Below are 23050 nucleotides of genomic sequence, written 5' to 3' on the forward strand. Positions count from 1 at the left end.
CCAGATATATTTAGGTCTGTTGCCCCTCTACGGAGATCAGTTTTTGCTACCATAAGTGGCGTTACCTACATAATTTAGTTTAAAGGCAATACTGGATTAGTTTTAATTAAAGGATAAAAGAAGTTTATTTAACTACAGAGAGAGATTTTAAGTGGATACATGTATAAGGCATTAAAGTCAGAAATGGTTACAAGAGAGAAGGATAAAATGCTCTATAAATGTAATAAACTGGACTTGGTTCAAGGTGCAGTTCTTACCACAGGTTGCCAGTAATTGCTGACCTAGTTTCAGGTTAGGATCTTCCCCCAAAGTCTATAGACTGTTTCTTCTGTCATCTTAGGTGAACAAGAAAGATATGGATAGAGACCACTTGAAGTGTTTTTGCCCCTCACTTTTGTAGTTCAGTTACTCTTTGAAGTGCATTTTCCTGAAGATTACCTCTAGATTAAATTCATTCTCACTGTGAGGACAGAGCCAAAGAGTCTGGTGGTGAAAGAGGTTCCATGTTGTTGTTTGCTAAAATGCAGATCTGTTCCTGCCCTCACTCCTTACCAAAGAATGGCCACTAGATAGGGGATTGTCCATCAGCTTTGATGGCACCTGACTAGAGGCATCAACCTCTCCTCTATGTTTGAGAAACTGTTTTACCTGCTCCGCAGATTTCTCATTCTTCAGTCATGATTTCAGCTTTTGTTCATAACTTTACATATAATATTGCTACATACATTTCACCATGATATTGAGCAGCAAGGTATTATTTTTCAGATGATACCTTACAAAGCATATTTTGTATGAAGATTATTACAGTGGTGTGTAGAGTGTAAATACAGGGTTGCAGTCCATCACAGTTCTGGCTGTGTCTGCTCTGAAAAAAAAAAAAAGGTGAGGGAGAAGATGGCCACCGTAAGCATTGCTAGGTTGCATATGTTAGCTGTCCATCTGTGGTTCTGAATCTGAAACTTAAGTAAGTTTTGGGTACCACTTCAAATTCTAGGGGTATGGTTCTAAGTCATCATCCATTTCCCATTTGGGGCCCTCCTGGACCTGAAAAAGACTTTTACTGTGGTGGCTGATGGTCTGTTTCTGAGAACTCCTTGGATCTGAGTGAGGGACTGATGTGGGTGAGAGAGACACAGGCATCATCAGCTCCTAGATCTGCATCCCCTTCACCTGTAAAGGGAAGAGTCTTTCTCCAGATCCATCTTTGCCTCCTCCGAAGACTGTTACAGGATCATCTGGCAGATTGTTTTTACATTTTATGTCTGTTCATCCTCCACTGTCATTGCTGTCTCCAGTGAGGTCAACAATGGGTCTGAAGTTGGATCCTCAGTTATAGGAGGATAGAAAAAGAGTTAAGAGACCTGAACCATCAAAACTTGTGCCACCTAAATCTGCCTTTCCTCAGTCTTTTGGACAGTTTGGCTCTCTTTCTACAGATAAGTTTCTGGGATATGTTTCCCAACTATTGGTGATCAGTCCTGGACTCCACGGCTTTATTGGGTTGTGAGGAGACAGAGAGACACCGACAAAAAGCAAACCCAAAATAATACTGGGTCCTCACCAGTCCTCCCATAGAGCATCCCTGCCTTATCCTTTGTGCTTAGTTTCCAAACAGTCTCTTTACCTTTCCCTTACTCAATCCTTGGGGCCTAACTGCTCCTCCCCAGTGGATGCTCCAGCTAGCAGGCCCATCTCTCCACAACCCTGCTGGCAAAGCTAATTCTTCTTCAGGGCCTGTCAGCCCTGAACTGGGCTAGATGGGGTCATAAGCTTTCCCTTAACCCCTTCTCTACTGGTATATGGCCTCCCTACCCCATCACATATGGGTGGCCAATGCAGTTTTTCCCCAGACCCAGGCATGAGGGCAATCTGCCAATACCTTTTGGTCAGATCTAAGGTGGTAATGTACTCCACCTCACCTAGGTGATCCAGCAATTTATCAATGTGTGGCATAGGGTATGCATTAAATTTTGACACAGCATTGACTTTCTTGAAATCTAGTCAAAAACACATGCCTCCATCAGGGTTATGGAATAGCACCATTGGTAGAGCCATGATCTGCAAACATGGTCTGTGAATATTCGCATCCACAGATGATGATATCTGCAGATTTGCTGGGCTCTAACTATTGGGTTTCTCCAGTCACTAAACAACTCCTTTACTACTCCCAACTCTAACACTGACTGAAGCTCTAGCTTCATGGTTACTCTCATTTTTTAGGGAAAGGGATGGGGATCATGGATTTTCACAGACCAGGTGTCTGGATATGATGGGAAATTAGATGAGTTTGCCTGGGTGGCAAAGGGAATACTGTGGAGAAATCAGTGATCAGTTGATATGCCTGGACCTGTGTTCTGGAATGAGGTTGCTATTTGGAAGTCAGTCCAAACCTTTACTAAACATGATGCTTTGGATTTTGTTTCAAGAGTAGGTGCTAGATTTGGTAGAGCAGTGCTTTAATCATTGATTAATTAGGACTCTATTCCCTTCTCCTGAGTTTTCACAACTGTTTGCCAAACTATTCATATGCATGAATTTGCAGAACCACTCAAAGAAGAAATGAAGGTTCCATACTTGTAACTGGAGTTCTTCTACATGACTCTGCATATTTAGACTTCCCACCCACCTTCCCCATTTTCTCAGAGTTCTGTTATGGTTTCTCTGGGTTAGCAGTGGAAAGAACTGAGGTGTTAGAGGGCACAACACCCCTTTATATAGCATTGCTTTCAGAACATTTGGAAATGTTGAGGAGAGAGGCTGAAGGAGTCACATGCACTCTAATGGGTACTGCTTGGAGAAAGTTCTACTGATGGGCTGCACTGGGCGCCATGTTACCCATATATGTGAAATATAGAATCATAGAATATCAGGGTTGGAAGGGGTCTCAGGAGAACATCTAGTCCATCCTCCTGCTCAAAGCAGGACCAATCCCCAACTTTGTCAAGCCTGACCTTAAAAACCTTTCAGGAAGGAGATTCCACCACCTCTCTAGGTAATCCATTCCAGTGCTTCACCACCCTCCTAGTGAAAAAGTTTTTCCTAATATTCAACCTAAACTGCAACTTGAGACCATTACTCCTTGTGAGAGCCTGAGAGGCTTGCTTCTGTAGTGAGTGGTCCGAAAGGTTTGGAACAAGAACAGGGTTGACTTTCAGCATGGTTTCAGGACTCATCCATTGCTAAGGGACATCAGAATATGGTCTGGATCTGACACCTGATTCTCCACCACTTCTGGCGAGCAGTTCCATGTCTCGAACAGGAACTTCCAGAAATGCCTCAGTGGACTCTCACCCCAGGGATGAATGGCACTATCAATCCCAGCTGCTGGAAATACTGGGCTATAGATAAATGCTGCTGAGAAGCAACTGCTGTTATGAAGTTTTTGATCTTCATAAAGCTTTTCTGTGATGGGAATATTTTAACCAGAACCATGAGAATTTCAGTCTTAATGTGAGCAGTTCTATAGGACTGGTGGTTCAGAGAGCTGCTCTTGATGTTCAGTACAGAACACCATGAGTGTGAATTACTGACAGGGTCTGGTGAATTTTGGTAATATCTGTTTTAATCTGAGCTGTGCTCATACAACCAGTGGATATAGTGTACTTAGATTTTCAGAAAGCCTTTGAGAAGTTCCTTCACCAAAGACTCTTAAGCAAAGTAAGCTGTCATGAGATAAGAGGGAAGGTCCTATCATGGATTGGTAACTGGTTAAAAGATAGGAAACAAAGGGTAGGAATTAGGGTTAGGGTCAGTTTTCAGAATGGGGAGAGGTATACATTGGTGTCTCCCAGGGGTTTGTACTGGGACCAGTCCTATTCAACATATTCATAGATGACCTGGAAAAAGGAGTAAACAGAGAGGGCAAAATTTGCAGATGATACAAAACTGCTCAAGATAGTTGAGTCCCAGGCAGACTGCGAAGAGCTACAAAAGAATCGCTCAGAATTGGGTGACTGGACAACAAAATGGCAGATGAAATTCAATGTTGATAAGTGCAAAGTAATGCACCTTGGGAAACATCATCATAGAATATCAGGCTTCTAAGGGACCTCAGAAGATCTAGTCCAACCCCCTGCTCAAAGCAGGATCAATCCCGAACTAAATCATCCCAGCCAGGGCTTTGTCAAGCCTAACCATAAAAACCTCCAAGGAAGGAGATTCCACTATCTCCCTAGGTAACCCATTCCAGTGCTTCACCACCCTCCTAGTGAAAAAGTTTTTCCTAATATCCAACCTAAACTTCCCCTACTGCCACTTGAGACCATTAATCCTTATTCTGTCATCAGGTACCACTGAGAATAGTCTAGATCCATCCTCTTTGAAACCACCTTTCAGGTAGTTAAAAGCAGCTATCAAGTCCCCCCCTCATTTTTCTCTTCTGCAGACTAAATAATCCCAGCACCCTCAGCCTCACCTCATAAGTCATGTGCTCCAGCCCCCTAATCGCTTTTGTTGCCCTCTGCTGGACTCTCTCCAATTAGTTCACATCCTTCTTCGTAGAGTGTGGACCAAAACTGGACACAGTACTCCAGATGATGGCCTCACCAATACCAAATAGAGGGAAATGATTACGTCCTCCTATTGTGCAATGCTCCTACTTATAACAGCCCAAAAATGCTGTTAGTTTTCCTGGCCAAGCGAGGCCACACTGACTCATATCCAGCTTCTCGTCCACTGTACCTGTTAGGTCCTTTTCTGCAGAACTGCTGCGCCTAGCCCCTGTCGGTCTCCTAGTCTGTAGCATTGGCATTGGAATTCTTTCCGTCCCAAGTGCCAGACTCTGCAGTTGTTCTTGTTGAGCCTGATCGATTTCTTTTGGCCTAATCCCTAATTGTCTAAGTTCGTCTGTATCCGATCCCTACCCTCCAATGTATCTACCACTCCTCCCAGTTTATGACATCTGCAAACATGCCGAAGGTGCAATTCTGGTGCATCCTCCAGTCATTAATGAAGATATGGAACGAGAAATGGCCCAGGACCGACCCTTGGGGCACTCCGCTTGATACTGCTGCCACACTAGAGATGGAGCCATTGATCACTTCCATTGAGCCCGACTATCTAGCCAGCTTTCTATCCCCTGTCACAAAAGTTCCTCCTCTACCTTGGTGGGTCCTGCACTTTTGCAGATGTTCTCGCTCACAGATTCAACGTCACGGTCGGGAAACAGCCCAGAGACCTTCCCCTCTGGTAGAAGCCATAGTCCAGGTCAATTCCTCCTGTGTTTGATCAGGAGTTGGTGAGGTGGGGGGAAACCAGGCCCACCCTCTACTCCGGGGTTCCAGCCCAGGGCCCTGTGGAGTGCAGCTGTCTAGAGTGCCTCCTGGTACAGTTTATGCGACAGCTCAACTCCCTGGGCTACTTCCCATGGCTCCTCCCAACACCCCCCTTTGTCCTCACGACCGGACCTTTCTCTGTAGATGTCTGAATAACGCTGTACTTCTCAGTCCTCCAGCACTATGCCTACTCACTCTCAGCTTCTTGCACACTCTTGCTCCCTAGTTCCTTGCATGAACTTCCTTCCTCTGGCTCCCTCTGGCATGACTGGAGTGAGCCCTTTTATAGCATCAGAGGGGCCTAATTTAGGTTAGGTGCTAACAGTCACCACCTAGACTCCTCAGCTCTCACAGGTTATATTGGAGTCAGTGTTCTCATTAGCCTAGAGCAGCCCCTGCTCTGGTACACTCAGAACAGTGGCGAGTAATACTCCCTTTCTACTATCTGCTGTTCCTCAACTGGCCTGGGCTATCACACCACCACTCCTCTAAACCCATTCATTCACGCTCCCATACTCTTTACTTGCTGGCTTCTCAAGAATACTGTGGAGAACTGTATCAAAATTTTTTCTAAAGTCAAGGATAACACGTCCACTGCTTTCCCCTCATCCACAGGACCCAGTTATCTCATCATAGAAGGCAATATAGGTTAATCAGGCATGACTTTCCCTTGGTGAATCCTGCTGACTGTTCCTGATCACTTTCCTCTCCTCCAAGTGCTTCAGAATTGATTCCTTGAGGACCTACTCCATGTTTTCAGGGACTGAGGTGAGGTGACTGGTCTTAGTTCCCTGGATCCTCCTCCTTCCCTTTTTAAGGATGAGCACTACCTTAGCTTTTTTGCAGTTCATCCGGACCTCCCCCAATCACCATGCAGTTTCAACAGATACTAATGAGAATCGCATCTCTGAGTCACAATCCACTCGAGTGATGAGCTTGCCAAAATCTTAACAACTGGTTCCTATAAATAGTTTGATTTAAGGGGCGGGTAAGCGGGAGAGGGGGCCGGGGCGGGGACACACATACTCGTGGAGCTGGGGCCCCTGCAGGACTTGAAAGATGCCCAATTGCCCATTGGCCCTCCCTCGCGCCCAGAGTCTCGCAGTACACTCACCTCTCTCTTACATTCGCAGACCATGGCTCTAGAGCACCGGTGTGAACTTCAGGCTCAGCTGAGCTCCCAGCTGCTGGCCACGCTGCAGCTCGCAGCGCCGCCCCTCCCCCTTTCCGGAGAGGGCCTGCTCAAAGCAGCAGGAGGACCCTGGAGCTCAGCTGAGCTGCCCAGCTGCCGGCGGCTGGCCACACGGTGGCTTTGCGGGAGAGGATCTGGGGGGGGACATCCTCGTGGGGTAGGGGGCCACTGCAGGGCCTGGGACAACTTGCCCCACTTGCTCCCTGGGTGGCCCTGGAGCTTGTAGCCCTCCCTTACCTTGGCGGCGGCTCAAAGCACCAGGACAAGCTGGAGCTCAGCTGAGCTGCCGAGCTGGAGGCGGCTGACCACGCTGCCGGCTCTGCGGGGGGGAGGGAATCCTGGGAGCTCAGGTAGGGGGCAGGACGGTCCTGCAGGCCACATCCGGCCCACGAACCAGAGTTGTTCTCCTACCTGTCTGGCTCTTTAACAGCCGGTTCTCCACCGGCGTCTAATTTTAGCAACCGGTTCTAACGAACCGGTGCAAACTGGCTGCAGCTCACCACTGCATCCATCAGTTCTTTTAGCACCTTCAGATGCAGTGCATCCAGCCCCATGGACTTGCGCTCATCCAGCTTTTCTAAATAGTCCTGAACTACTACTTTCTCCACAGAGGGCTGGTCACCTCCTCCCCATACTGTGCTGCCCAGTGCAGTAGTCTGGGAGCTGATCTTGTTCGTGAAGACAGAGGCAAAAAAACCATTGAGTTCATGAGCTTTTCCATATCCTCTGTCACTAGGTTGCCTCCCTCATTCATTGAGGGGCCCACACTTCCCTTAACTAACATACCTGTGGAAACCCTTCTTGGTACTCTTAACATTCCTTGCTAGCTGCAACTCAATGTGATTTGGCCTTCCTGATTTCACTCCTGCATGCCTGAGCAATATTTTTATACTCCTCCCTGGTCATTTGTCCAGTCTTCCACTTGTAAGCTTCTTTTTTGTGTGGAAGATCAGCAAGGATTTCACTGTTAAGCCAAGCTGGTCGCCTGCCATATTTACTATTTTTTCTATTTATTGACTATTCTTTGTTGTTGTTTTTGTTTTTTATCAGGTGGTATTTTTGGCCTTTAAGCTTAAAGCATGTTAAGTATATCTAGCGCCCCACTCTCCCATTCCCCAGCTAAACTCCTTTGCAAAACTCCCTTGTTCTCTGCTCCTGTTCGCTAACCTGCTCATTTATCTTGTCAAGTTTCATTTCTGGAACAAGGAAGCTAGAATCCCAGTTATTCTAGAGCTTCTCCAGGGTGGTTTGGATAGCCTTGCAATAATGCATCATAGCAAGACACATGTTAACCCTCAGCTGTGTTCTTTATGCAGTGTTTTAGTTCTTGATTGAGCAACCTCAAATACCCAGATTCCTAAGACTGATCAGATAGTGCTTGTTGCAGGTTTTGTTTGATCTCCCAACACTGCACTGATCTCCAGTTATCCAAGCCCTCATGGCAGCATATTTCAAACCTGTGACATCTAACTTACCCATTGTGTGTGTGTGTGTAATCCATCCATCCATCAAGGCCTACCTTTCTAAGAGGCATTAGCTCCAAAGGCTTGTCTCAGAATTAGTAACTGTGCAAAAACCTCACTGTACTTAGAAGTCCAGAATCCTTTCTGTCCAAAATAAGCTCCCTGTTCAGTCTATGCTGCTTACTGTAGCTTTGCATTGCTAGAACAATACAAAGCAGCTGGAGTGTGGTGATAAACCTGGCTCTTAATTTGCAGTTGACTTACTGGGTCAGATATTCAGGATACAATGTAACTTTTTGTTTTTAAATTTAACTTTTAAAATAATATATAGGTAAGCTTCCATGATAAAGTGGGAAATTTGACGCTTCTAGTTGAAAGGAAAGCTATTTTTTATTAAAATTGCACCGTACCGCTACAGTAATGATGAGTAGAACTAAAGAAGATTCTTCGAGTGCTTGCTCATATCCATTCCAGTTAGGTGTGCGTGCGCTACGTGCATGTTCTTCGGAAGATTTTTACCCTAGCAACCCTCGGTGGATCGGCTGGGTCGCCCCCTGGAGTGGTGCCGCCATGGCGCTGGATATATACCCCTGCCGACCCTACCGCTCCTCAGTTCCTTCTTACCGCCCGTGTTGGTCATTGGAACAATGGAGCACGGCTTAGCTGTCCTCCACTTCCCTAGCTACTCCTTGTTTCTTCGCTATCTCTGTTGTATATAGTTGGTTTTATATATAGTTATAGTTAGTTTGATAATTCTCAAATAGTTAGTGTATATAGTTCAGTGGAGCTTGGGCATTAGCCCCTTCCCCGCACCCGGTGCCGGGGCCCATGCCCGGGTTCACCGGGGTTCAAACCGTGCTCGGCCTGTCATAAGCCGATGCCCACAAGTGATCCCCACGACTCTTGTCTAAAGTGCCTCGGGGAATCACACATTACAGATAAGTGCCGCATTTGCAAAGCATTTAAGCCGAGGACAAAGAAAGAGAGAGACTTTTGCCTAAAGAATCTCCTCGTGGAGGCAGCTTTGAACCCTCCGTCCTCGGCACTGAGCACTCTGCTAGCAGCGCTCCTCCGGCACCAGACCGTGCCGGCACCGCCAAGACACCGCTGCACCGACCATCTCCGACGCAGGGACCTGCTTGGCACCGATCTCTCTCCCCGAAGCAAAAGAGGTCGAAGTCCTCCACTACCTCTGTGCCCTTGGCGCCACAGATGCAGCCTTGTTCAGATCGCCCGGCACCTGCACCTGCCGCGGCACTGATTGCTGCGGTACCGTCGACTCAGGTCCAACAGGGACCGTCGAGTCCGGTCCCTGAGAGCTCCCCGCCGAGGACTGTGGTTGAGCTTACGGTCCCTTCTACACTGGAGACATTCTCCACAGCCAGGGACCTTATAGCCATGACGGAGTCTGTCCTGCCTCAACCACCAGTGCGGGTATTACACTCCAGAGGCAAGCCAGCCATAATGAGACCTCCTTCAGTTGGCTCAGCAGACCAGCACCGATCACTCCAGGTCCTGGCGCCGTTCGTGGTCTCATCGACGATCACAGTCCCGACGCTGCTCGCAGTCCCGGCACTGCTTGCCTATTCGGTACTGGTCATACTCGCGGCATAGATCGACGTCTCGGCCTCTGACCTGGTACTCTTGGTACCGCTCCAGCTTCCGGCACTGCTCCCAGCACCGCGACTCTCACTGCCGTTCTCGCCGCAGACCTTGGAGATCCGTTCCCACCGCAGACCTTCGAGATCCTGGCATCGCGCCGGTCGCAGGTCCCGGTCTCGCTCTCGGCACTGGTATGACTCCAGGTACCGATCCCCGGTGCCGAGGAGATCACCAATGGCGACAGAGGGGGACTCTTACCATGGTCTTTCAGCTCCTCCCTGGCCATCCCGGCACCTGTCCGTGTCTTCGCAGGCGGACAGTGCATATGCCCAAGACAGAGACGCCAATGTGCCCGCCACTATATTCCACAAGCCCCAGACTCAGGATCACGGACCTCAACAGTGGGCATTCTGGACACCTTGGGCATATCATCAGGCGCAAGGTGCACATCCAGGCCCATCGCGCTCTGCCACATCAGAACACCGGGTGCCAGAAGCCACTATAAGCTGCCCTCCTCCTCCTGCTTTGGAGGAAGTGTCGATCCAGCCACAGGACTTCCAGATACCAAGGGAGACAGAGGCTGTTCACCAAGAAGAGCCCTCGACTGACCCGCTTGTCCCAGGTCTCTCCTCATCCTCTTCCACTGACGAGGCAGTAGCCGGAATGTCATCTGTAGGCCCTCCACCAATCGACCTGAGGGCCCACCAGGATCTCCTCAGGCGTGTGTAACAGAATATGAACTTACAAGTCGAGGAGGTCCCGGAGGTAGAGGACCCAGTGGTGGACATTTTATCATCTGATGCCCCCACGAGAGTGGCCCTCCCCTTTATACAGATGATCCAGGCCAATGCCAACACGATCTTGCAGTCTCCGGCCTCTGTCTCACCTGCTGCCCCGGGGAGTGGAACGTAAATATATGGTGCCCTCCAAGGGCTACAAATACTTATATGTCCATCCCCCTCCTTGCTCCCTCGTTGTCCAGTCGGTCAACGAGAGAGAAGGCCATGGCCAGCAGGCTCCAGCCTGGAAATCAAAAGACACGAGGCTCATGGACTTGCTGGGGCACAAAGTCTATTCTGCAGGGGCGCTCCAACTCCGCATGGCTAATCAACAAGCCCTCCATAGCCGCTATAATTATAATACCTGGGCAGTGGTGGACAAATTCAAAGAGTTGCTCCCGCAGGACTCCCAACAGGAATTTGCGGCCATCCTGGATGAGGGAAAAAAGGTGGCTAGAACTTCCCTCCAGGCTTCCTTGGACGCCGTGGATTCAGCGGCCAAGACCCTAGCCTCCGGGGTCACTATGAGTCGTATCTCATGGCTGCAAGTCTCAGGCCTTCCCCCGGAGCTCCAACATACAATCCAGGACCTCCCCTTTGAAGAGCAAAGTCTATTCTGCAATAAGACAGACCCTAGGCTGCAAAGCCTAAAAGATAACAGGGTCATTATGCGCTCACTAGGCATGCATACGCCAGTGACTCAGCGCAGGCCCTTCCACACCCAGCCACACTGCTGTTACCCTCAGCCCAGACAGAGACAGGACTTTGCTAGAAGGTGGGGTAGAACCGGTTGCCGGAGGCAGTCAGGCAACCAAGGGGGCCAGAACCAAGGTCCCTCCAAACCTTCCACAGGGCCGAAACCCTCCTTTTGAAGGTGTGCCCGAGGCGTCATACCAGTATCGTCAAACGATCCGTTCCCTCCTTTCTCCAACCGCCTCTCCCTTTTCCTCCCTGCGTGGTCCCAGCTAACGTCAGATCGCTGGGTCTTACGCACGCTGGAATTTGGGTACCACCTCCAATTTATTTCATGCCCCCCTTCCATCACCCCCTTCCTCGTCCCTCTTCAGGGACCCCTCTCACGAGCAACTCCTCCTCCAGGAGGTGCAGACGCTCCTCGCCAAAGGAGCCATAGAGGAGGTACCAGGAACACGAATGGGGCACGGGTTTTACTCCCGCTACTTCCTAATCCCCAAGGCAAAGGGGGTCTCAGACCTATCCTGGATCTGCGGGAACTCAACAGATACATGATAAAGTTGAAGTTCCGTATGGTATCCCTGGGGACCATCATCCCATCCCTGGATCCCAGAGACTGGTATGCCGCCCTCGACATGAAAGATGCGTATTTTCACATAGCCATCTACCCACCTCACAGGAGGTTCCTCCAGTTCGTAGTCAACCGCCAACATTTTCAGTTCGCGGTCCTACCGTTTGGCCTCTTTACAGCCCCAAGAGTATTTACGAAATGCATGGCTGTAGTCGCCACCCACCTCCACCACCGTCGGATACACGTTTTTCCGTATCTAGATGACTGCTCATCCGAGGGACCTCTGAGGCACAAGTGATCCATCACGTCGGCATTGTCAAGGACCTTTTCCTACATCTAGGCCTAATGATCAATGCAGAAAAATCCACTCTGATTCCCACTCAGAGGATAGACTTCATTAGCGCCACCCTGGACTCCAACCTCGCCAGAGCCTGCTTACGGCTGCCCCAATTCCAGGCAATGGTGGCCATCATCCAGAGTCTGCATGCTGCTCTGTTGACTTCAGTTCGCACTAGCCTCGGTCTCCTGGGTCGCATGGCGGCCTGCACGTTTGTGACGAAATACCCCAGACTCCGCCTCCATCCCCTCCAATCGTGGCTCAACTCAGTGTACGGACCAGGCAGAGATGCCATAGACATGACCATCACCATTCCCCTGAGCATCCTAGGCTCCTTCGAATGGTGGCTGACGCCCTCCCTGGTGTGTGCAGGGCTGCCGTTCCATCCGCCCCAGCCCTCTGCGTCCCTGACGACGGACGCATCATCTCTCGGCTGGGGTGCTCACCTTGGGCATCTACGCACTCAAGGCCTTTGGTCATCTCAGGAACTGGCCTTGCACATCAATGTCCAGGAGCTGAGAGCAGTCCGCCTTGCTTGCCAGGTGTTCCAACAGCACTTGCAAGGCCGTTGTGTTGTCAGTGAATATTGACATACAACAACCATGTACTATATAAACAAACAGGGCGGGACAAGGTCCTCGACCCTTTGTCAGAAGGCCTTACGACTCTGGGACTTTTGTATAGCCCACTCTCTCTAGACCTCCTGGCGTCCTTTCTCCCGTGGGTTCAGAACACTCTGGCGGATTGCCTCAGCAGATCCTTCCTTTCTCATGAGTGGTCTTTTCGCCCGGACGTTATTCTTTCAGTCTTCCGGAAGTGGGGATTTCCCTGTGTACACCTCTTCACGTCAGGAAATGCCAGATGTTCTGTTCCTTTCAAGGCCTCTCACAGGGTTCAATAGCGGATGCTTTCCTGATACCGTGGACGACTTACCTGCTATACGCTTTTCCACCATTCCCGCTCATTCACGAGGTCCTGCTGAAAGTACGCAGGGACAGAGCCCACTTGATCATGATCGCTCCAGCGTGGCCCAGGCAGCACTGGTACACCATGTTGCTGGACCTGTCAATAGCCGACCCTATCCCACTGCCTCTTCACCTGGACCTGATAACTCAGGACCACGGCAAACTGCATCACCCAGACCTACAGTCCCTCCATCTCACGGCATGGCTCCTGAGTGGTTGACCTAGTCTGAGTTGCATTGCTCTGCTGCAATGCAACAAGTACTCTTAGGTAGCAGAAAACCTTCCACTAGAGCAACATATCTGGCCAAGTGGAAGCGTTTCACATGCTGGTGTGGAGAGCACAACGTTCTTCTTGCCGAGGGTCTCCATCCCCACCATCTTGGACTACCTCTGGTCCCTTAAACAACAGGGCCTAGCGGTATCATCTTTGAGGGTGCACTTGGCGGTCATCTCTACCTTCCGCCCAGGGGAGAATGGCCGCTCGGTGTTTTCACATCCTATGGTATCTAGATTTCTCAAGGGCTTGGAGCGCCTATACCCCCAGGTACGCCGCCCCGCCCCAACCTGGGACCTCAACCTGGTTCTTACCAGACTTATGTCGGCCCCATTCGAGCCATTAGCAACTTGCTCCCTTCTCTACTTGTCCTGGAAAACTGCTTTCCTTGTGGCCATCACATCGGCAAGACGAGTTTCCGAGCTCTGGGTGCTCACAGCGGACCCTCCATATACTGTGTTCCACAAGGACAAGGTGCAGTTAGGCCGGGTGTGGTAGCTTCTCCCCAAAGTGGTATCGACCTTCCATGTTAACCAGGAGATCTTCCTTCCGGTCTTCTTCCCGAAGCCACATTCATTGCGCAGGGAGCAACAGCTGTACTCCCTAGACGTCCGTAGAGCACTCGCTTTTTATATCGAGTGGACAAAGCCCTTCCACAGAACCCCCCAACTCTTCATCACGGTGGCAGAGCGTATGAAGGGCCTACCCATTTCCTCACAGAGGATTTCATCCTGGGTGACATCGTGCATTCGCACCTGTTACGACTTGGCTCATGTTCTGTTGAGCCACCTCACTGCCCACTCTACCAGGGTTCAAGCCTCATCTGCTGCTTTCCTGGCTCACGTGCCCATCCACGAGATATGTCGCGCAGCTACCTGGTCCTCGGTCCATACCTTTGCCTCTCGCTATGCCCTGGTTCAGCAGTCCAGGGATGATGCAGCCTTTGGCTCCGCAGTATTACACTCTGCGACATCTCACTCCGACCCCACCGCCTAGGTAAGGCTTGGGAATCACCTAACTGGAATGGATATCAGCAAGCACTCGAAGAAGAAAGGACGGTTACTCACCTTTGTAACTGTTGTTCTTCGAGATGTGTTGCTCATATCCATTCCAAACCTGCCCTCCTTCCCCATTGTCGGAGTAACCAGCAAGAAGGAACTGAAGAGCGGTTGGGTTGGCAGGGGTATATATCTGGCGCCATGGCGGCGCCACTCCAGGGGGCGACCCAGCCAACCCACCGGGGGTTGCTAGGGTAAAAATCTTCCGACGAACGTGCACGTGGCATGCGCACACCTAACTGGAATGGATATGAGCAACACATCTCGAAGAACAACAGTTACAAAGGTGAGTAACCGTCTTTTTATCAAGTTGAGGGAAAAAGAACTATGAAAAGGGGACCAAATGCTAAGGCAGGCACAGAAACTTCACTGAGTGCCTGCAAACTATGCTCTGTTTTAAGACTACATAGAGACAAACCAGAAGAGTAAAGGAGAGGTATATTCAGAGAAAAGTATCCATATACCATATCTGCTCTTGGGTGCTTTTGAACCTTGTTTTCAGCTTTAAGTCACCTTCAGAGAAGTGAGAGTGGAATCCTTTTTATACACAGGGCAAGGTTTTGGGGAGTGGGGGGTAAAGATTATTTTGTAAGGGTATCCAATTTTTATGAGCATTAAATTTGGAAGAATGTTTTCTCAGATTACCATGGAGATCTTTGCTGGAGAAGTTACTATTCTTTGAGTGGCTTTTGCACATTCCCATTCTTGGGATGTGCCAACAGTTCAGCTAAGCCAGTGGAACCTTCTAGTAGCAGTGCCTAGTATAGCACCTATGCCCTCTCTCCTCCTTTCACTGTTCCTCAGTAAAAGAGATGTGGGGCATCAGCCGCTTTAGTTCCTTCCAGTCAAAGAAGACTGACCAGGAACCTCACCAGACTCGCAACCCAGATTCACCTTTCTTCATTAGCTGTTAGTTCTTTATTTATTTTTATTTTCTTATATTTTAACTAAGGTTCTTTGCACCCTGGTGCAGATCCTTGGTTCCAATATGTCAGAAACAAAGACAATGATATCAGGGCTCAAGAGTTGCATCTTTTGCCTTGATTTTCTGACTTCCAGATGCACCTTTGGCCTGCTTGGGGCAAGATCATTGACCTTGTTTTTCCATATGCAGCACCTTCACTCCCAGGGTCAGAAAAGACTCTGAGAATTGCCTTCGTGCTATGCAAATGGAGGCGCTAATAACAGCTTCAGCACTGAAATGCAGGGATCTGTAAGTGCTGGGAGACCACCCTCTGCTGCAACCTCCAAAGACTTTAGAAAGCCTGGCAAAATCCTGAAGCAGCTTTCAGCATCCTTGATTGGAGCCAAACCTAAAGTGTCAGTCACTGCGAATCCACAAAGACAGGGACTGACTGAGCTTAAACACTGGGCTTTGCTGGTGTCAACCTCTGGTTAGAGAACTGATCCTTAACAGCATACCCCTAAAGCTTGAGTACTTACTGTGCCATGTGCTGAAGTACAAACACATTCCTCTAAGGCCTCACCCTCAGAAGCCAGAGTCACAGTGAAGGGTAATACTGAGAACCAGATTCCTATTTTGAATACACACTCTGCACCAGGGTCAAGGCCTTCTGTTCCATGCTCAAAACATCTTCATGAGTCTGATGAGGCATCTGATGTTTCCTTGGAACCATCACTCCCTACTTGATCCATGTTTATTGTGGTGGCTCAGATTCATGGCATTAAGCCTGCGGGACAGTCACATTCCAATCTGCCTTTGGCTCACAGTATCAATCACAGCAAACAACTCGCTGAAAACCATACTAAGAGTAATCATCAGTATCTCACAGTCAAGCTGGAAGGGTATGTCAAGTGGGGTCCCGCAAGGATCTTTCTTAGGTCTGGTTCTATTAAGTATCTTCATAAATTACTTGGATAATGATATAGAGAGTACACTTAAGAAGTTTGCAGACGATTCCAACCTTGGAGGGTTTGCAGGTACTTTGAAGGACAGAATTTGAATTCAAAATAATCTTGACAAACTGGAGAATTAGTCTGAAATAAACAGAATGAAATTCAATAAGGACAAATGCAAAATACTGCACTTAAGATGGAATAATCAATTGCACAAATACAAAATGGGAAATGACTGCCTAAGAAGGCATACTGCAGGAAAGGACCTGGAGGGTTATAGTGGATCATAAACTACATATGAGTCAACATTGTAATACAGTTGCAAAAAAAGGCAAACATCATTTTAGGATATACTAACAGGAGTGCTGAAGGAAAGACAGAAGTAGTAGTTTTTCCACTCTTGTCAGCACTGATAGTCTCAACTGGAGTATTGTGTGTCCAGTCCTGGGCACCACAGTTTAGGAAAGATGTAGACGACTTGGAGAAAACACAGAGGAAAGCAACAAAAATGATTAAAGGTCTAAAAACCATGACAAGGGAAGACTGAAAAAAATGGGTTTGTTTAGCCTGGAGAAGAACAGTGGGGGAGGGGAGTAAAAGGTAGTTATAAAGAGCAGGATGATAAATTGTTCTCCTTATCAACTGAGGACAAGGCAAGAAGTCATGGGCTTAAATTGCCACAAGGGAGATTTAGGTTAGACATTAAGAATAACTTCCAAACTGTATGAGTAGATAAGCATAGAACATATTACTGAGGGAGGTTATAGAATCTCCATTATGAGAGGTTTTTATGTAAAGGTTAGACATACACAAACCAGGTATGGTCTAGATAATAATTAGTCTTGCCTCTGTGCAGAGGACTGGACTAGATAACCCACTGAAGTCCCTTCTAGTCCTATATTTCTGCGTTTCTGTTCTGATTGCCCCAGAATGGGTGACACAACATTGGTTCTTGGATCTACTGCAGCTCTCACAAGAGTCTCCCCACAATTCCAGACCTGTTGACCTAGAAGAGAAATCAGATTTACCATCCAGACCTAGACTCTTGCCACTTGACAGCCTGAGTTATAGGACTTTGACAGATCTGGCACCACCCTGTTTGGAGAAGGTACAGAAAAGTCTATTAAACTTCAGGAAGCATTGGACTCGCCTGGGTTATGATCATAAGTAGAAAAGGTTTTCTTTGTGAGCATCTGGCAATATAATAAACACAGATTCAGCAGCTGTTCAATCTGTAATGAAGTACTTCATTTTAAATCCTTGGGACTACCCATATCATCAATAAAAGTACATCTCTCAGCCAACTCATCTCATCACAGCTTAGTCAAGCAAAACTCTGTATTTTGTAATAAAAAGGTTTTTGGAGGGTTTTAAAGTACATCTGCCTCTAGTCAGAGAACCCACACCAACACAGGACCTCAGTTTAGTACTTAGCTCATGAAGCCTCCCTTTATTGTAGCTATCACTTCTGCTACAGGCTCTCAAGGCTGACCCTCTCTCCCCCTTACGGTCTTTCACAAAGGTCCTCCTTCACACATCCCAAATTTCTCCAGCATGGTAACAGAATTCCAGTCTTATCCTTGCCAGTATTTTACCCCCCAGGTGTCAATTCCCACTTAGGGGAAGCTAATCTACACACATTGGATGTTACAAGAGCATTACCCTGCTATTTGATTAGATCTAAGGAATACAGGAAATTGCCTAGACTGTCTCTTATAGGGAAGAGAGTGAAATTCAGGCAGTTATATCCCAATGCCGTTCTAACTGGGTTAGACTCTACTGAAGAGTGTTATAAACATGCCAGTGCTCCTCTTCCAGAAGTGTGTAGAGTGCACCCAACTAGAGTGAAGGCTGCTTCCTTATTAGTGATCTGTAGAGGTCCCTCTTGAAGCTCAGTTCAGACCACCACACACTGTGCCTTAGATCTGACATCTAGATCAGATCCTCAGTTTGGTAAAGAAGTATTAAAACCTCTGTTTAACTAGGCCTTCTCATCTCACTATTTGGAAGGAGAAGCACTGTTTGCCAAACTCCCAAGAGTGGGAATGTGCATAGGCCACTGACAGAAGAAGTGAAGGTTACTCACCTGTAACCAGAGTTCTTTGAGATGGACTCTGCCCATTCATGCTCCCCATCCAGCTTCCCCTGTTCCTTGGAATCCTAGCTATAACTCTGGACCCAAGGAAGGTGGTAGAAGGAATTGAGGCAGATAAAGCCCCAAGCCCCCTCTTACAGCCTCACCCTCCAAATGTTAGGATCAGGGATCACGAGAACGTTTCAACTGGCTCTGTTACTGGAAGATCTAATCTGCATCATTGGCACATCTCAAGAGTGTGAATGTTCAGAGGTCACTCAGAGAACTCCAGTGACTAATCTACATTTAGAGGGGGATTCTGTTTTTGCTGATCCTGGAATTAAATGCATTTGTTTTAAATCCCTTGCAGATGGCCGCACTTGGGGAAGCCCGTTTAAAGGAGATGGAGGCACTGCGTTCTCTGAGAGCAGCAAATGAAGGGAAGGTGCTATCTAATGAAGATGATGCAGAGATGAAAGTTTGCCTTTGCCAGAAAGAGCCATCAGCACCAATGATACAATGTGAACTCTGCAGAGCGGTCTTTCATACCAGCTGTATTTCAGTGCCCAGTATTTTTCAGAGACCTTGTGTTTGGCTCTGTCCTCACTGCCATAGATCAGAAAAGCCACCTTTAGAAAAAATCCTCCCTTTACTGGCTTCCCTGCAGCGTATCCGTGTGAGGCTTCCTGAGGGAGATGCTTTACGGTATATGATAGAGAGAACTGTGAACTGGCAGCACAGAGCACAACAAATGTTATATTCAGGGAATCTAAAACTTATACAAGACAAAATTGGCTCAGGATTATTGTACAATAGATGGCAAGCCACAGCATACCAGTTGCCAGAGACAAACAAGGTGAGATTGACTTTACTTCTAGGAGTGATCTGAGCTCAGCAAGAGCAGTTTGCCAAATTTCTTTGCATTTTATAGATTCTACTTGAAACAGATTAATTATATATTCACGCAGTGTCTTCAAAAAAGTATTACCATGGCAGATTATTATTGTATTGCTGGCTAATTCTCAAGTGTTGATCCCTCTACAACTTTGAGGAAATGGTTTTCCTTGTTAACTGGGGAGTATGCATGTATTATTCACCCTGTTGTCCAGCAACTTGGAATGCTGCATTCCTCCCATGCTGGAACTGAGAATGCTGCATCCTTCTCAATGACTATCCTTTTGGATTAAGTCTCTGCTGAAGATTTAGTATCCCTACCTATCCTGTTAAAGCACCATTTTGTGTGTGTGTGTGTGTGTGTGTGTGTGTATGCATGCATGCATGTGGAATGGGGGAGAGGGGTGTAGCTGAGGGGGTGTAGAAGATGTATATGTTAAGATGAGTAGGACCTTTAACAACATAAGGTGGGGTGACAGGGTTTACGATGAGTTTCATTTTCTTGAAAGAGGGGGACATAGTTTTCAGAAGTGCAGAATTGCTGTTATTTGGGTGTTAACAATCACAGTAAAGATGTTATGGGACCTCTAGGGGTAAAAGTTCCTTCAGCAAAACCAGACTTGATTTTTCTGATTTTTCTAAGGCAAAAAACAAACCCCAAAATACTTTAAAAGAAAAGTTTCAGGTCTTTGTGCATCAAAAAACAAACCACAAAACCTCCTTTGCAGGTCACTTTTAAGGTGTCTGTAGCTTGAAGTAAATTTCTCAACTGGCTGAAACGTCTTACTCTTGTTAGCCCAATCTTGTTCGATATCAGATTTGTCTATTTGGTCACTTTTGACCTGCCTAATTATGTTTTAAGAAATATTCTAGCTGTTTTTGGTAGTCATGTAAATCAGATACTTTTGCTACAAATTTTAAAATGGGGTCCTTAAAATTAAGCACCCAAGTCCTTATTCAAGTGTCTAAATAAAATTGTCCTACTTGTTACGATTGCTGAGCAACCACAGCTCCCATTGAAGAGAACCAGATAACTTACATATTTAAATATGTTTCTTTAACCACCCAAGTTTGAATATCTTGGCTAATGACTTTAGTGAAGAATGTGGAAGTTTTAGCTTAGTTTGAAAAAATTTGCTTAAGAAATAGTCATGAGCAATTGGATTAGGGCCAGATTTTCAAAGGTGTTGAGATGCCTAAAGATGCAGTTAGGCATCAAGTGGGGTTTTTAAAAGTGCCTAAATAGAGTAGGTGGTCTGAAATGGGCCATCTTGATTACCAATACAAAAATTTTTTTTCTCCTGCTGATAATTGCTCATCTTAATTAATTAGCTTCTTAGAGTTGGTAGGGCAACTCCTACCTTTTTATGTTCTCTGTATGTGTATATATATCTCCTTACTATATGTTCCATTCTATGCATCCGATGAAGTGGGCTGTAGCCCACGAAACCTTATGCTCAAATAAATTTGTTAGTCTCTAAGATGCCACAAGTACTCCTGTTTTTTTCCGGATGCAGACTAACATGGCTGCTACTCTGAAACCGATCTAATTCCCAATGGTTTCCATTGACATAGGCACCTAATCTGCTTGGGCATTTTTGAAAACTCCATTTGGTGCCTAGCTGCATCTTTAGGCACCGCAGTACCTTTGAAAATCTGGCACTTACTCTGTTTCCACCCTGTTATCCCTGTATTGAGTCCACTAAAGCATATCTTCCAGAAAGGCATCCCACCTGGATTTGAAGACATCAAGATATGAATAGAACTTAGGTCTACTGAGTCCCAAGCCAATGCCCTAGCCACTGGACCACACTATGTCCTCCTATAAAAGAATATCTGTTTACACTGGGGTGTCAGACTTGTTTGGAGGAGAAGGTTGAATTCTAGATTTAATTGAAGTGTGTGGTCTAGCCTCAGTTCATAGCCGAAATGCCACTGAGGTCAATGAAAGGTTTGCGCAAACTTCAGGAGAGAAGACAGCCTTTATTTAGTAACTACGAGTTACTTTCCTAATCTGTGCGTTTTGATGCATGTTAATCTACACTTTAAACTGTCCTTGCAATTAATCCTGTGACTAATACAGAATCTCAGTGCAAGAATTCCCTTCTCATTTTTAAGAAGTAAAGGAAATTAGCTATAAAAGTTACATTAATGCAGCATTGGGACTGAGATTTTACAGACACCAAAGTCAAGAAAGTCTGTTATTCCCAGGTGACCATAACTTGGCTCCACTGTGCATGCCCGCACTTTTCCATTAGAGATCATATAAAGTGGTAGAAGAAGCTAGATCAATACAGTGGGGACACTTTGCATGGTCTCTGAGGAATCCATAATTCACAGCTTTTCATATAAAAACTCCAGCCATAACATTGCTTTTAATAAATTTCCAGGTTTAAGGTGAGGGAAGATGCAAGGAATTTGATAGAATTAATGAGTTGCGATACTAAAAGTTAAAACATGTCAAATAGAAATAAGTGTTTGTTTTGTTGCAATGTCTGACACGTTTAACTCAAAATTTGTTATACAAAAAGGTGTGTTTAATAAATGTTTCTCTTTCCTTAGGTATCTCAGACAATTGATGCAATGTCTTTTTCTCAGCCTCATGACTGGGATAACAGAACCATGTATTTACATTCTCCCTTTTCTTCAGGACAGAACTGCATTCCCTTTCATGGTTTGTTATGCTTCGCTTACATTTTTCAGTGTATGACTGGGAGATCTGAAGCATAAAAATGGGGGCCCTGCCTTGTCCTCCGGTCCTTGCTTTTGAGTCATGGAGATTAGAGGGATTTGTTCATAAAGTCAGTTTGGGCTGAACCACAAGCTGGGAAGCCAGATGAATGGGCTTCATCTTTCTAAGGCAGGCCTCATAGCCTAGGAGCATGTTAATTCCCTGGGCAAGAAAATGGTAGAAAGATAAGTGATGTGTTATTTTATTGATAAATATCTACAGAATCATAATTTCAATGGTGTCACTTTCTGTGGCATGACGGTGGGGTCTCACTGCCATCCCCAGGCTCCAAACTCCACGTCCTTCGGTTGGTTGAAATTTTGATAATACAATGTTTGCAGAAATGGCTTGAGTTGGGAGAGCCCTTTCTCACATCAATACAATGGTACCAGACATGACAAACCTATAACAATTAATTAATTCTTTTTTTAATTCAATTAACAATTAATTCTTGTTTTTACTTTGGTCTTGATAGTTTTAGACATCAATAGGGAAATGAAGCATACCGACTAGTAGTTGAATCTTTGGACAATACCACCGCGGAGGACTGGTTAAACAAACATTTAGTGGCATCTTACATGCTATAAGACATGCGCGCATAAACTGAATTTAGGAAGGTTGGAAAGGAAGTATATCAAGCATCAGGAAAAAGTTGAAGATGCTGAGACAAGTGCCCACTGTGGGCAAGGTTCACCTTACACTAGATCTGCTGCAGCAGCACAGGAGCCAGCAAACAGAGCTGTAAACAGTGGAGTTTCAGTGGGCGTTTGCAAGGGGAGTTTGCAGGGGAGACTAAGAGACCTAGGCAGAGGAATAGACAGGCTAGTGAAGGGAGTGGGTGGTGTTCTGCCACTGTTCTGGGCCTGTTAGGGGTTTGTTTTGCTGTGGCTGGTGGTGGTTTGCTTTGGTTTGTGTTTCCTGGACTAACAGGTTTTAGGAGGGAAGGCTTTGACCGATACAGACTCAGCACTGAAAGACACAATGAGGATGACTGGATGTTGAAGTTGCAGCATGTACATGATCCTGGAGGGGGTACCTGAAAAGAGTTCCGTCTGCATGAAGTGCCACCTGATAGAGCTGATGGAAGAAAAGATCCGAGGATTGGAGATGCAAGTGGAAACTCTGGTTGAGTTTAGAAGGGGGTTCGAGTAGATGATGGAGCAAAGACATGAGGAGGCTGAAGGGAAAAGCTCAGGCTTGCAGATGGAAGCAGGACCAAAGAATTCTGAGACACTGCTGGGTGAGGAAAGTGGATAGTGATTAAGAGAACCAGGCAGAGGAAAAGAC

General features: G+C 46.8%; 1 protein-coding gene across 3 annotated transcripts in view; it reads left to right on the forward strand.

Moving 5' to 3' along the window:
- KDM5B (lysine demethylase 5B) overlaps positions 1–23050 on the forward strand; it is a 154749-nt gene that overhangs the window by 114952 nt on the left and 16747 nt on the right. For all 3 annotated transcript variants that reach the window (XM_032795077.2, XM_075064980.1, XM_075064981.1), the window contains 2 exons: positions 18509–18994; positions 21595–21706. In XM_032795077.2, the coding sequence (XP_032650968.1) occupies positions 18509–18994; positions 21595–21706 (598 nt within the window). The remainder of the gene's footprint in view (positions 1–18508; positions 18995–21594; positions 21707–23050) is intronic.

Source organism: Chelonoidis abingdonii, chromosome 4 (genome assembly GCF_003597395.2).
Source record: "Chelonoidis abingdonii isolate Lonesome George chromosome 4, CheloAbing_2.0, whole genome shotgun sequence".
In the NCBI taxonomy this organism is placed as follows: Eukaryota; Metazoa; Chordata; order Testudines; family Testudinidae; genus Chelonoidis; species Chelonoidis abingdonii.